Source organism: Coturnix japonica, chromosome 1 (assembly GCF_054131305.1).
Source record: "Coturnix japonica strain WE chromosome 1, WE-NBRP24, whole genome shotgun sequence".
NCBI classification, from domain to species: domain Eukaryota; kingdom Metazoa; phylum Chordata; class Aves; order Galliformes; family Phasianidae; genus Coturnix; species Coturnix japonica.
This window is the reverse complement of record NC_140663.1, coordinates 172,490,730-172,504,956: the sequence shown is the minus strand read 5'-3', so window position 1 is coordinate 172,504,956 and position 14,227 is coordinate 172,490,730. Positions and strand designations below refer to the sequence as shown.

General features: G+C 36.4%; 1 protein-coding gene across 50 annotated transcripts in view; it reads left to right on the top strand.

Annotated features, from left to right (window-relative positions):
• DLG2 (discs large MAGUK scaffold protein 2) overlaps positions 1 to 14,227 on the top strand; it is a 959,079-nt gene that overhangs the window by 680,233 nt on the left and 264,619 nt on the right. For all 50 annotated transcript variants that reach the window (XR_014942266.1, XM_085536516.1, XM_085536515.1 and 47 more), the window contains one exon: positions 6,864 to 7,000. Coding sequence is in view for 49 of the 50 variants with exons in the window: in XM_085536516.1 (XP_085392642.1) it covers positions 6,864 to 7,000 (137 nt within the window). In the remaining variant the exon portion in view is untranslated. The remainder of the gene's footprint in view (positions 1 to 6,863; positions 7,001 to 14,227) is intronic.

The window sequence follows — 14,227 nt, the reverse complement described above, 5'->3', positions numbered from 1 at the left end:
TCTGGGAAACACCTGAAAATACAACATATTTCTGTAAAGTAATGTCAAAAACAATAAGGAAGATACCTGAAAGTTTTAACCTGAGACCACTAGAGGGAAAGACCAGCTAATAATCAGCTTTGTAGGGATCTGGACCTCCTTCCCATTTGAGGTTATTACCAAATTGCTCATTACAAAGTGCATTCTGAAGCAATTTGGGAACATGGCTGAAAAAAGGAATAAATGATGGCAATGAATGTAGTCAGCTTTTAAGCATGTTATGAATATTAGTTAAAGTTTGATGAATCATACAGTACTTTAGACTGATATTTTTTATCCACAGAACAAAATGTAGTCAAATTTTATTCCTCTAACTCCTGATATGAGCTGTGACATGAGTCAGGAATAGCAATTGTTATAATTCACTCAAATGAATTGATATTTGAACCTACTCCTGTAACACAGAGGAGAGAGAAAAAAGATGACATATTCTGTGTCTGGGATTAGCAGTTTCTCAGGAATTGATCTGTGAGATGAAAAATAAAAATGGAAAGAAATAAAGCTCTGTAGAGGAAAATCAGTTCCTCCTTGTATCATTTAATTATTGTGAAACATTCTACTTTTCATTGTGTAATATAGTAATTTTTTGCTTATAATGAATAATAAAGAAATTTGCTGTCAATAATGAATATTAATCAAAAGCCATGGCTTGAACAAGCATATTAAAATCCCACAATTATGAGGTGTTATATCTCTCTTCTAGAAAGGCTAGAATTGCCAAATACAAGCTTGGGCAAAAGGGAAAAGGGAGATGTTCTCTGCTCCTCCTTTGTTTATAGTTAACCTTGTTTCAGTTTATTTATAGGGCAGTAGGTAAAGCTGTGGTAGCTGTCAAAACAAGTCAATCAGTTGTGATACGTCAATGTATTTTATAATATCCATGTTCTTTCCCTCTCTGTAAGTGGAATTAGATTAATTAGAGACCTGGGTTGAACTTTCTTGCTTCATGTTTGATGAATTTGTGAGAAGATTCATCCTTTTTCAAAGGAAGAGACAACTAAACATTGTCTAATTTGGCTCTGGAAGCTTAATTTCAACAGTAAAAGAATACTGAGTTCTAATTTCTGTAATCAAGTTCTGTATCGGTGGGTTGTCAGTGGAAAGGCAAGAGCTGCCTCCATTTGTGTTGCTCACTGCCTTTCTGGGTTGTTCACCAGAGTGTGGTATGTCCATGGTGTCCCACATCACTTCCAAGTGGTGCTCAGGAAGCTATTTGATGGGGCAAATTATTCAGGTACCTTATGGTCATGTGAGCTTTGGTTTGCTATTTTAAACAGTCTCACAAATTCTTGAGTTCATACAGTGTTCTGGAGCAGACCTGTTTGTTTCATACAGTTGTAGAAAATGTTTTCAAAAGCACAATGAGAAATCACTGGGAAGAGAGGGGATATGTATTCATGAGATTTCTAGAAAAGTTACCCACTTATTCATTATCTATTTCATTCACTTAACATTTATTTGCATCCTCACAAACTTGAAAATGAGTGTACAGAGGTTATCTGCCTCACTCTTGTGTGACAAAAGACGTGGAGCGTGGAACCCTTACAACACCTCTTGGCATTTTCTTGATTGATGACCATGAACTAATTTTTGGGCAGATGTTTTATACAGTCTAGGAGTCCATCAGTGTTATGGAGTGTTCACAATATTGTTTTATTTGGGCTCCCTAAGACATAGGAAAGATTATTGCTCACTGCCTGTTCTAATTCATGTTCTAATGCCTGTTCTAATGCATGTCTTCATTGATATTACCAGTTTTCCCAAGGACACAGCCAGATGCTGTATCCTTGTTTCCAACATCCTTCTGTTACAATACAGGGTCTTCTGACTACAATACATCTGTGCTGATTGCTTAGCATCCCAGACCTTGTAGGCTTGACAAAAATAACTCAAATCGCCCCTGTGGCGCAAGTGGTAGAAGTGCCTCTCTGCTACACAGGGGCTTGAATCCCGGGGGTTGGACTCTATGATCTCTAAAATCCCTTCCAACCCGCACGAGACTGTGATACTGTGATACTGTGAATGCTCTCAGTTCTTCTTGTGCTTTCATGAATGTTTTCTTCCATATTCTGTTAAATTCTAACCTATTGTTCCTATTACAAGTCCTGTGCATTGTGTGGCTTCACAAAGGTATACACTGTTGAGATGTGTTGGTTTGTGGTAAGAGATGCTGGAGTAAAACCAGGAATTGAACAATAAGGAATTGCCCGTTTTATGAGTATATGAATTGCCCATTTCTAGAGTACATTGTTTTGATGTGGTTATCAGTTACATTTTAAGATTATGATTTAAATTTTATTTCCTTTGGCTGCACCATTATTTGGAGCTTCTAAGCTAGGACTGCAGGACTCAGGCTGAATTTACCCTCCAAAGCCCTCTTTTCACTTTCTAACTTTAAAACAAAACAAACAAACAAAAAGCACCTTGAAAATGTGCACGCAATGTAAGCAAACACAGCATTTCATTTGGGTTACTAATGGGGCTTTCATTTAACTTCACATCTTTCTCTGATTTTATATAGCTCCAGTTTGTCTTCTAGGCTCACTTTCTGGTTACTGGAAAAATGATAGATCCCTTGTATCTTACAGAATAGTTTCATCATCATATAAAGGTTTCATTACCATATATCCAGTCCTGGAATAATCATAGGAGAAGTCTCCATACCTACTTTTTACAGGAAAAGTAGTTAGACATAGTTTTAGACTAGACATTAGTAAGAAATTCTTTTAATGCGGATGTGGTGAGACACTGGAATAGGTTTCTCAGAGAGGCTGTGAATAACCCCTCCCAGGAAGCATTCAGGGCCAGGCTGGATGAGGCTGTGAGCAGCCTGGTTTAGAGGTAGGTGACCCTGCCTATAGCAGGGGGTTGGAACTAGGTAATCTTAAAGGTCCCTTTGAACCCAAACCATTCCATAATTGAATTATTCTATGTGTTCTTATTAGCTTTTCGATGCATTTAGAGATAGAGCAAATAACGTAAAATAGATGTAAATAGTTATTAATTACATTTTTCTGAAATAGCTACAATTCAAGCCTTTAAATTGTCTTAGATACAACTTTTTCCTTCTTCTGATGACTTAATTTAGTTATTTCATTTTTATTTTTATTTTTTTCTAATTACCAAGGGGAAGAAAAAAAAAATAATGCATAAATATCTATAATCATTGTTAGCATCATCAATTTATCTGAAGTTCTTTCCCTTGCTCCTATCCTCTTTATGATAACAGCAATGCCTCATTGCACTGTTGAGTATTTTTAGTATCTTCACAACCAACTCCTATATTTGTGGATCCCAAAGGTAGATGAATTTTACAAATGCCTACTCACTGGAAATGGAAAGAGAGTTTGATTCATATTGCCTATTTTACACATCATATATGTTCCTACAGTGGCTTTAACTACAATGAAGCATGGCATGGATATACCATTATTAAACCTAATCATTTTTCTCCTCTTGGAGAAATCTTTTTCTCCATCTAATTGCAGGCATGAGGAAATTGGGCCCTCTATCCAAGCTTAGGGATTGCTGCAAAGCAGGTTGTGCGTGAAGTAGGAAGTGAGACAAAGGGCTATTCACAAAGAGACTCCTGATCTGTATTCTGATGGCAAAGTCTTCCTGACAACAGGGGTTAATAAGAAAAAGGATCCACAGTTAAATATGCTATTTTGTTTTGATTTTTTTCTACTCAGCAATGAAAAGGACTAAGATGAGAGAACAGATCTTGATCCCCATGTTCCCCTAAGTTTCAATGATTATCTGTGTTTAAAATAGAGTAATAAATAGAGTAAAAATCTCATATACTAATGTGATGCAGCCAATGAAAAAAGAGATCCACAAACCTTTTGCAGGTCTTAGAACTAAACAGAAACCTTTCATATAATTGGAAGTGAGAATGTAACTTTGGTTGTGAACCTGTTTGGTATTGATCTTCCCACCTATTTCTTCCCACACCCAGTCCCCAGCCTTTCAGGACCTGACTGTGATTCATCATGTCTCTTTCAGTTCTCCTTAGAGATCAGATGAATCATTCTCTAAAAGCCTTTAATGAATTCCCATTGTTTATAAAGGTAGCATAGATGATTGGCTTAAATGATGAGCATAGTTGATTGGTGATGAAATGTACCCCAAAATTTTATTTTAGTATATTTTTCTAATGTCCTAGCAATTAACAAAAATAATTTCAGTAAAATTAAGTGTTTCCAAGATTCCATTCCCCATTCTTCACAGAATCACAGAATGGCCTGGGTTGGAAGGGACCTCAAGGATCATGAGTCTGCAACTCTCCTGCCAGGCAGTGCCACCAACGTCCCCATTTACTAGACCAGGCTGCCCAGGGCCCCATCCAACCTGGCCTTGAACAACTCTAGGAACAGGACATCCACAACCTCTCTGGGTAGCCTGTTCCAGCACCTCAACACGCTCATCATAAAGAACTTCCCACTGACATCCAACCTAAATCTTCCCTCTTTCAACTTAAAGGCATTTCCCCTTGTCCTGCTGTTATCTACCCTCTCAAAGAGTTTACTCCCCTCCTGTTTATAGGCTCCCTTCAAGTACTGAAAGGCTGCAGTGAGGTCATCCCCCAGCTTTCTTTTCTCCAGGCTGAACAAGCTCAGCTCCCTCAGCTTGTCTTTGTACAGGAGGTGCTCCAGCCCCCTGATCATCATCATGGCTATCCTCTGGACCCTCTCCAAGAGCTCTCTGTCTTTCTTGTACATACCTGGACATAGTACTCCAGATGGGGCCTCACAAGAGCAGAGTAGGGATGGACAATCACTTTCCTGTCCCTTCTGGCCACCCCTCTCCTGATGGAGCCCTAGATACCATTTGCTTTCTGAGCTGCAAGGGCACACTGCTGGCTTATCTGTCAGGACCCCTAGGTCCTTCTCTGCAGGGCTGCTCTCAAGTACTACTCCCTGCTGTCTGTATTCACACAGCTGTGCCTTAGTTGAGCCGTGGAACTGAAGGAAGCTCTGCAGCTGCAGTCTAGCCTACTCATTGCCTCTCTCATAACTTCATTTTACTGGCAGAAATGTGCATTTTGTTGTTGTATTTTATTTTTTTATTTTTTTTTCAAAATGATGATAATTATGTCACCAAGTAACATTATTCAGTCACTGTTACTAGGCCATAACTAAGGTTTTAAGGGGAATTTAAGTTGATGGTGTTTTCTTAGAATGTTTTCTTGTTTCTTCAAAAGCGCTCAACAGGGTAATGAGCAAAGTCATCCATGCAGAAGAAAGCACAGCCTTTTTATCCTTGTAGCTGTCCCAGAAGTAGAACACACATAGTAACAGTCATCACCAGCATTAGCTGGAAGTTAAATAAAGCTTTATTTTAATTATCTCATATTTCTGAATTAACTTTATATGAATTGTTAATAGCCACCTTAATTAAGTAAGTGCTATTTCAATTTGAGATATAATTTCAGTGGTTTCTTTTTGTAATTTACTGTTATGATGGTATCCATTTAGAGACCATTATGTTATCTGACCTCACATCTCTTTTAAACTAAAAATGGCAATCATAAAAAAAAAATATATATATGAGAAAAAAACATAATGTACCAAAAAGATTTAATTGACTCAAAAAATCTTATCTCTGTATTCATACAGCTGCTGAAGAAACCTGTGTGTATTAAATAAACCCTCACTTAAATTTAGGGCACAAGCAGTCAGCTGGTGGGTTTGTGATAAAATGCCAGGTTCCACACAGTTCATTTTTTCCTATTGTATTTTCACTGCTCAGGCTGAAGCTATTACTAGTATGTTTGCTGTAAGAATGACTAAGCACTGTGTATTTCATAGATAAAATTAGTAATTATTCTCTATGTAGGTACTATTTTTCTGTGCAGCTAAAAGTGAAATATCTGGTTGAAGCAATAATCTAAGCAGGTTATTGTCAGTAGCAGCTTATTTGTTCAGGTAGAAGTTCCCATTAGATATATGATCTATAAAAAAATAATCTTGTGAAGTAGATTTTTTGTGGAAATAGAATACAGTGGTTTCTGCCTTTTCTATGATTGAGAGATAGAAACGTTATTATAAGTAAGAGCAATGATTTGTCTGTATATGTAGTGTGTCAGAAGATGGGAAAAGTATGAAAAGCTCTTACATTTATTGATGTTCTATTTACTTTTACTGACTCATACCAGCTTGTAGACATTCCTCCAAATTTTGGCTTTTGGAGTCTTCATCTAAGGAATTTCACAGATCACAGAGAGAAAATTATATGTACACAAATGATATCACTTACTTTTTTATATATCCACAAGATATATAAAGCCAAAGATAAGCCAAAGATATTTGTGTCCTAGGAAAACATGCTAAGCATAATTAAATTCAAATATGCACACCATTTATCTTTCATTTTCACTTTCAATGTGGCACTACAGAAACTTTTATCTGTAGTAAGCCTCTCAGTATTTTTCAGATTCTATGGACCAGGATACCTTTTGTTTTGTTGTGCCAATTTGCGATGTCTTTTATATTTATCAAAATCAAGTCCGAGCTTCAGATTTTACTGGCCACTACTAAACACTAGAGATAGCGGTAGAATCATTTTCAGTTTGATTTTTTTTATGTCTGCCATCCTATAATTGTACATTAAAAAATAATTTCAGAAATTCATTTGCATCCCTTCCCTCCCAGGAAAAGTGAAGATGTACCGATCCATCAAATACCTACTGTTTTATTTGTGTTTCTGTGAAATAAATATTGCAAACATACAGTAGATCAAATGTGCTACCCTAGAACTCTCTTTTGGTGTTATTTCTTGCTCTGCTAATACATTTTTATTTTTTTCCTGACTATCTTCTCTAGGTCTGGGTTTCAGTATTGCAGGAGGAGTGGGAAACCAACATATTCCTGGGGACAACAGCATTTATGTCACCAAGATTATTGAAGGAGGAGCTGCACAAAAAGATGGGAGGTTACAGGTTGGAGATAGGCTTCTTATGGTAAGTGTGACAAATTTAAATTGCATTTTGTATGGATGAAAGTTTTTTCATATAGGTACCATGACGGCTTCTCTAATAATTGTTATATTTCTGTTATCTTCATTTCTTCCCATTGTTTATATGTATTTCTGAGACTACAGTTAAAAAAACGAAACAAAAAAAAACAAAAACAAAATCACTGTCATATTGGAAAACCAACATTTTGTGAAGAAAAGGCAATAGATTTTATTATTGTGACTGTCATTTAACTAAGAAGAGAATAAATGCATTATACATGTCAGCAGCAAGTCTAAATTCACCACAAAGCTTCTACGGTTGGGGCTTCATTACAGCCCCACTCATTCTACCGATCCTTGTAAGAAAGTAGAAAGATGCAACAAAACACTTTTGCAGCCCCCATCAGTTGACTGTTACCTATATTTCAGTATATGTATGAATGCTTTATATAGATGATCCTTGTACGTTTTATAAAAGATGCTTTTCTTGAAGTGTTCTTATTTCCCTGATGGATCTCACTTGGGGAAATTGTTCTTAATTTTTGAAGAGCTTCTACATTGTTCTCTCTAGGTAAATATTTCCTGTCCTCAGAGTTTGTTTAATACTCTGTAAGAAAACACTGAGTGGTGAATCAGCAGAATTTCTCTGTGTCAGGTTGTATTAGTGTCAATACATTTGCAAATATTTCAGCAGGTACAGAAAAAGGCTTTAAATCATTGCTATGAAAAAAAAACTACGCTGCAGTAGCTCCATGTTACGACACAATGTCTAAGAAGTGAAAAATTGCTGTGACCTTTTTTCTGCCTATAAAACTATGTCTATGTTCTTTTCTATACTTTTTTATAAGAAAACTGCTTTTTTTTTTTTTTTTTTTTTTTTTATTGGCTAGGGACACTGTGTTCCAGTCAATGTGAAGATGGCCATTCATTATCTGTGTATTAAACAGAACATAAAAGGCATTTACTCAGTGACTGGATTGGTGACTTTAACCTTTTTTAATTAACCCACACAGGCAGATAAAACAACTAAAAGATCAAATGCTGTTATCAAACTCAAAGCAAAATGAAACTAGAACTTAACATTTCTTTGATATTTCTTCTGTGGAAGTTCTCAGCACACTGAAATTCAAGTCCTGGCTCTTTAATGATGTTTTGGCTGGTTTTTCTATAGAAATGTGTATTTGTATTTGCCAAAGTTACATTATATTTTGTTATTTTCCACTTTGTAGCAAATCTACTTGCATTCAGCTGTTTGTTTTTTTCTGTGATGAGAATTTCTTCACAATTTTTATGTTATTTGCAATTTTGTATTACCTTATTATAATTTTCTTCCCACTTACCTAAAGGAATAAATAGTATCTACAAAACACAGACACAAAAACTCTTCATTCTCTCTCTCGGCATCAATTAATTAGCTTGAATTTCAGTAGAAAAATAGTAATTACATTCATCACTACACATAATTTCATTCTTTCTCCTGAATCTGACCTCTGAAAATGACCAGAAGTCGTTGTCATTGTGTTTGATGTCACATCTTCACGCCACTTTTCTTTCGGTATTGACCAGTTCATTACTTACAATTATCTCCCTTTTTAATTTCTGTGTGAAATGAGGGGGGGAAAGATCATAATGTTGTTCTCCACTACATATATACTTCCAGATCAAGCTTTTTATTTTCTTAAGAAACTCCAAATAGCAACTTGTTCTTTGTATAATTCAACCCTTACATTTTCTAAAATTCATGGAGATGAAAAGCTATGTTTTGTGATTCTCTCCATCAGGGCACCCTGATTTCTATATAACTTGTGGATTTTCTGATTTTCCTGAATACTTTCAATATTTTCTCTCTTCTGCCCTAGGTAGTATCTGTCAGTTCATGCCATTTACTTCACGTACCTTTGTGAAAAGAAAGAATTCATTGCTTTCTTTCCTCAGCTTCGGTGCTTTTATCAATGTGGTGTTGCTATTATCACCTGTACAGTCTACAGCTGCTTCATTGATTCCTTGTTTATTATATATTTCAACATTTTATTGTTGTTGAGTTTTTTTTTTGTTTCGTTTTTTTCTTTTTCTCTCAGTAGTGCACACTTCCTCAATCTTCATTTTTTCCATCATTTCTCTAAAATCTGCTAGAATGTGTTACTCTTACAGAATTGCCAGCAGCTGCTGGATTGGTTGTTTCTTTTTCATGTCTTTGTTCTGATAAGTTTGGGTAAAATGCTTTCAAATTCCAAAGAACATGCAAATAAAATTCATTAAAATTTAAGATGTAATAAAAGAGATGCTGCAAAATCAAAACTAATATTGAAATGTAAAACAATGATATGCCATCTGAGCATTTCACAGTTTGATGTCCCTACAGTTATTAAATGCAGATTGCTAATACTGTGTTAAGCATTCACAAGATGTATTATGTAAGTATTAAACATTGTGATTATTTTGAAATCTATACAAGGGCATATCTGTGCGGTTATGTTTTTGTGTCACTGAGCCTGCACTTCTATCCTATTATTCTAAGCACTCCCACATAGAAATTTTCCAGTGTAGGATAATTCTGAGGTAACCAATGGGAAAATTGTTGAAGGAAGCTTAAGAGTGCTCCAGCCAAAAACTGAACTCAGTGGATTTGGTAGGTATATGTAAAATGAACAGACCAGAGCTCTTCTCTGGAGACTTGCAGCTGGTAGGAAACTGCTTCCTAACTGTAGACTGGTAGTCACATCTATAGTAAGGCCTACAATGAGAATATGGCTGTACTGAGTGTCTCTGCAAGTCAGCTTCTTTTGACACTGGACAGAAGCAAAGTGGAATCATCTATCATCATAGTCTAGCACAATAATTCAGGTTGAAAGAAGCTCAGGAGGCTACAGTCATGCAAGGTTGGTAAGAATTGAATCTTGAAAACATCCCATTTTTATGGGATGAATATTGAACAAGTTGCTATTTGGAATTTCTTAAGCAAGACTGAAAAGCTTGGTCTGGAAGTATATGTGTAGTGGAGAGCAATATTAGAATAGAATAGAATTTGTACAGCCTCTCAGGGCAGCTTTTTCCCTCTAACTGCTTGTTTATACATAAACCTCCCTGTTACCACATGTCACTCTGAAAATCTTAGCTCCATCTTGAGGACTGTAAACACTGGAGGTTGTTAGTTGTCCCCAAAGCTGTAATTGCTTTCTTCTGTCTGATGTTATCATTTCACCTCGGAACTGCTTGCCTATGGAATGAGATGTCACTACAGAACTGTTTTTTTACTAATACAAAACCTTGGTAGTTAGAAGTAAGGTATTTTTCATGGACACCTCTAAAGCAATAGAATTTAAGCTACTGCTCTAAGTGTTCTGTTAACTTTTCAAATCTACTACTCCCCAAATCCTTGGGGGATGTTTGGGCCATATTTGTTACCCTGTTGCTTTTTAGTGTGTACAGTCAGGGAGATCAGACTTTCTAGGGCTGTGTACATTTCTAAGAAGTGATGTTACTCACACACCACGAGATTTAACTTGATTCTGTTTCCTTCCTAAAACTGTAAGGAAAAAATGGGAGCTGCTTTCTTTTTCCAGATGTTCAGGTTTGCTTCCAAGACCATTCTGTGCTGAAAAAGTACCATTGTGTGGTTTCCCAGGTCTGTGGTGGGTTGCTATTTACAGCTGTCAAACTGCACCTCACAAGATTCCCTACCAGCATCAGTTTCTGTCAGATCACACATAGCTGCAGAATCATTTGTGTTGAAGTAGTCACAGTAGATCACTTAAATTTTAGATGCATCTACAATAGAAACTGTTTCAGAACAGAAATGATTTTTCAAGGTTATTTTCACTGTCTTGTGGGAGTGATCTTTGAGGAGACAAATCAAGTGTGATTTTTGTAAAAGAAACTGTACCAGCGGATGCTCTCCAAAAGCATTCCTAATTAGCGCTGCTTTACAGCTGCTAACAGATGTTCAGTCTGTAGAGCCCAACTACGTATAACCTAAAGTAACTCCCTTAAAACACATACAGAGTAGATGCCACTTGATCCACACCCCCTGTTATTGCAGATAAGTCCTGGTGCACACATTTTTCATTCAGGAAGGCTGATGAAATACAGAGATTACATAATTAAAACAAAGGTAAAGCAGTGTGAATAGATAGTACCTAATCCATTGTTCGTACTTGCTGGGTAGCAGAAAGGAAGTACATCAGAATAAATGTAATTGTATGAGATGGAGAATGAATTAGCACTGAGCCAGCTCTGGGGATTCAGAAGCTGCATCCATTCTGATTCCGCAGTGGGCTCTGAACCAACTTTACACTGTTGTTTACTTTAGACTTACAATATTTGGTCTAGAATTCAAAGGTAGATTTGCTATAATCAGTTTTAGGATGAAACGATAGCTGTTAAGCACCCTAGTTAATTCCTTCCCACAATACTCACTGTATGATCATTCCTACACAGTTATGTCACCATCATGTCATTTCACTTTCTTCAAAACATTCTTTTTATAAACAAAATCAATGTAAAAGTGATTGACAAATGATGATTTCAATATACGTAGGTTACTCTGAAAGGAATGCCTCCTAATTATTTCCGTATTATAACTACCACAGATAGAAAGACAACAATAACATTGTTTGACAGAGCAATTTTTCAGCTACAGAACTTTGATTTTCAACATTGTCACCACCATCAGCAGTGCATTTTTGTCAGCAATAAACAAGAGCCTGCAGGCTGCAGCCATAAAAATATGTACCTGTGAAGCTGATCCATTGTTTCACAGCAATTATGACTGCATCACTGCAGGAAAATGTCACCCACATAGTCCATCTTTCATCAGGAAGAGAAGGTGGAAGGCAGAAGATGCCAAATTTGGACTATGCAGTAGGCATGGTAGGACAGTTCAGCCACAATTTGCTCCATAGTCTTCAAAGTGGTATGGGCCCCTGGTGTTAACATGTTGCAAGGGAAAGGTTGTCTTCTTCTCTGACCTGACTCTGGAATATTGAGTCTTCTGCATAGTCAGCACCCACCTGGTGCAAACTTTGTGATATTCCAACACTGCAACCATTATTTCCAGCATATTGAAGCCTATATTCTGTTCCATACATCATTGCCTAGTTGTAATCCACTGATTCACAAAGATGATCAAGATGCTCTTCATTCTGTGGTGTGACAGCTGTGCATGCCAGTTGCTTTCTGTTCAGATTCCGGCAGTTAAACAGCTCTTTTAGGAGTCCTTTGAGTTATGGATAGTTAGTTAAGCCAAGCAGATTTACCTCCTTAGAGCAAATGATTGGGCTTCAGAATTGGTGCACTCACATATGCTGAGGAATCTGGCAGAGGTGATTACTGAACCACTTCTGGTGAATAGGTGACATGCCTGAAGACTGGGAAATAACCAATGTCATTCCAGTGACCCTTCAGTGTTTCTCCAAAAATCAACAAAAAACAACTGGTTGTGAGGTCTCTATGGAGATATTCAAGACCTTCTGAACGCCTACCTGTGTGACCTATTGTAGAGTACCTGCTTTAGCAGGTTGGATTGATCTCTTGCGGTCCCTTCCAACCCCCATCATTCTGTGACTGTGATTGAAAAACCATTCAGTTTTCACAGCTGTTTAAATCACAGTGTGTTTTTTAAAAGGTCATCAGTATTTCTAGATTTACAGCTGCCAAGCTGTGAGTGTTTGCTGGCCAACTTTCACTCAGGATTTGCTCTGGAAAACCCACTTTCTGAATCAGAAGTGGAATATTACACTAAAGTAAATATTACCACTGACAAGTTGAATATCACCTCATTGTCTCATTCGTTGAGTGAATTTGTCTTCTTATTCTAAATACATACATGTATGTACAATTTCCCTTTAAAAATAAGAAAATGAATTAAGACAGACTTATTCCTCCAGAGATCTTATTCAGCTATCAGCTTATGCTCTTGTGAATGAAATTATGTTTTAAAGTGTTTGTACAGCCTTGTGGGAAATTCTGAGCTTTTCACTTCAGCTGCTACTCACTGCCTTTATTTTCCAACATGAATCTAGGAAAACTTCCAAATAATTCTTGCTTGTGTTTACACTTCATTGCCTTGATTATGCTATTTAGGAGAAAATAAAATATAAATAAAAGCAAAGAAGAAAAAGCAGTCTTTTTATTTCTCTTTGGCAATATTTTGTACATATTTCCCTCATCACTTCTTTGATTGAACTTTGAAGTATTTTAATTTCCTTTATCCTGTATTATTTCTTTCTCTTATTACCTTCCTGTTATATCAACATGCCTTTTTATTATCATTCCTCCTGTTTTAGAAACTGCTTTCCAGATTTCTTTGTTCATGTAGGACTATGTTATTTTATGTAAGGTCCTTTTAGTTTTGCTTTGTTTTGTTTTGTGTTTTCTTTTCTCTAAGAACATCTCTTATTTAAATAGAAGTATAGTGGTAGTTTAACAAAAAGCTTGTCGATTTAGGATGAAACCCAACTGGATGCACAGAGAGTTTATAGAGTCTCCTTCTTGGATATCTTCCAAAGCCACCTGTGCACCCTTCTAAAACAGGGACTGGACCAGATGGACACAGAGGTCCTTTCCAACCTCATTCCGCCTGTTATTCTGTAGTAATATACAGACAGTGAGAGAAGGAGGGGTGGTAAAGAATAACTATATAGTTGTATTGGCAGAAGTGTGAATTTTCAGTATTAGAGATGGTTTTGAAAAGCAGCAGTAAGAAAGGCTAATTTTCAGTCACTTCTGCTTCCTACTAGTCTAGTACTTTAAAAGATATTTATTACAAGTACATATGTATGTTAATGCTGTTCCTGACATTTCAAAAAAAAAAAAAAAAAAAAGAGAGAGAAATTTATATAAGGTAGGGATCATACTTCTATTTTAAAAGACCTGCCAAAATACAGCATACAGTGTCAGCAGCTCTCCTGTGAGCATTTGATTGTATCATTGCTCTTCATATCAAGTTGTTATAATAAGCCTGTCACTGCCTGTTTCAATTAACCTTAAAAGAAAGTCTGAGAATTATGCAAGGATGAAAATTTAAACAGAATCCTTGCAGTTAGCAATAATATCTGAGAGCAGTCATTCTCTATTGTTGTTGATATCATCTGAGTATGAACAGTCCTCCAGTGCTTCATAAAAACTGGATGTCTTTCCAGTTACCAATTACCAGTTAATACCTTTGCCAGTAGCTTGGAGTAACAGCCAAGTGTCCTATAATTTACTGAAAATAAATTCCCTAGAAAGTATG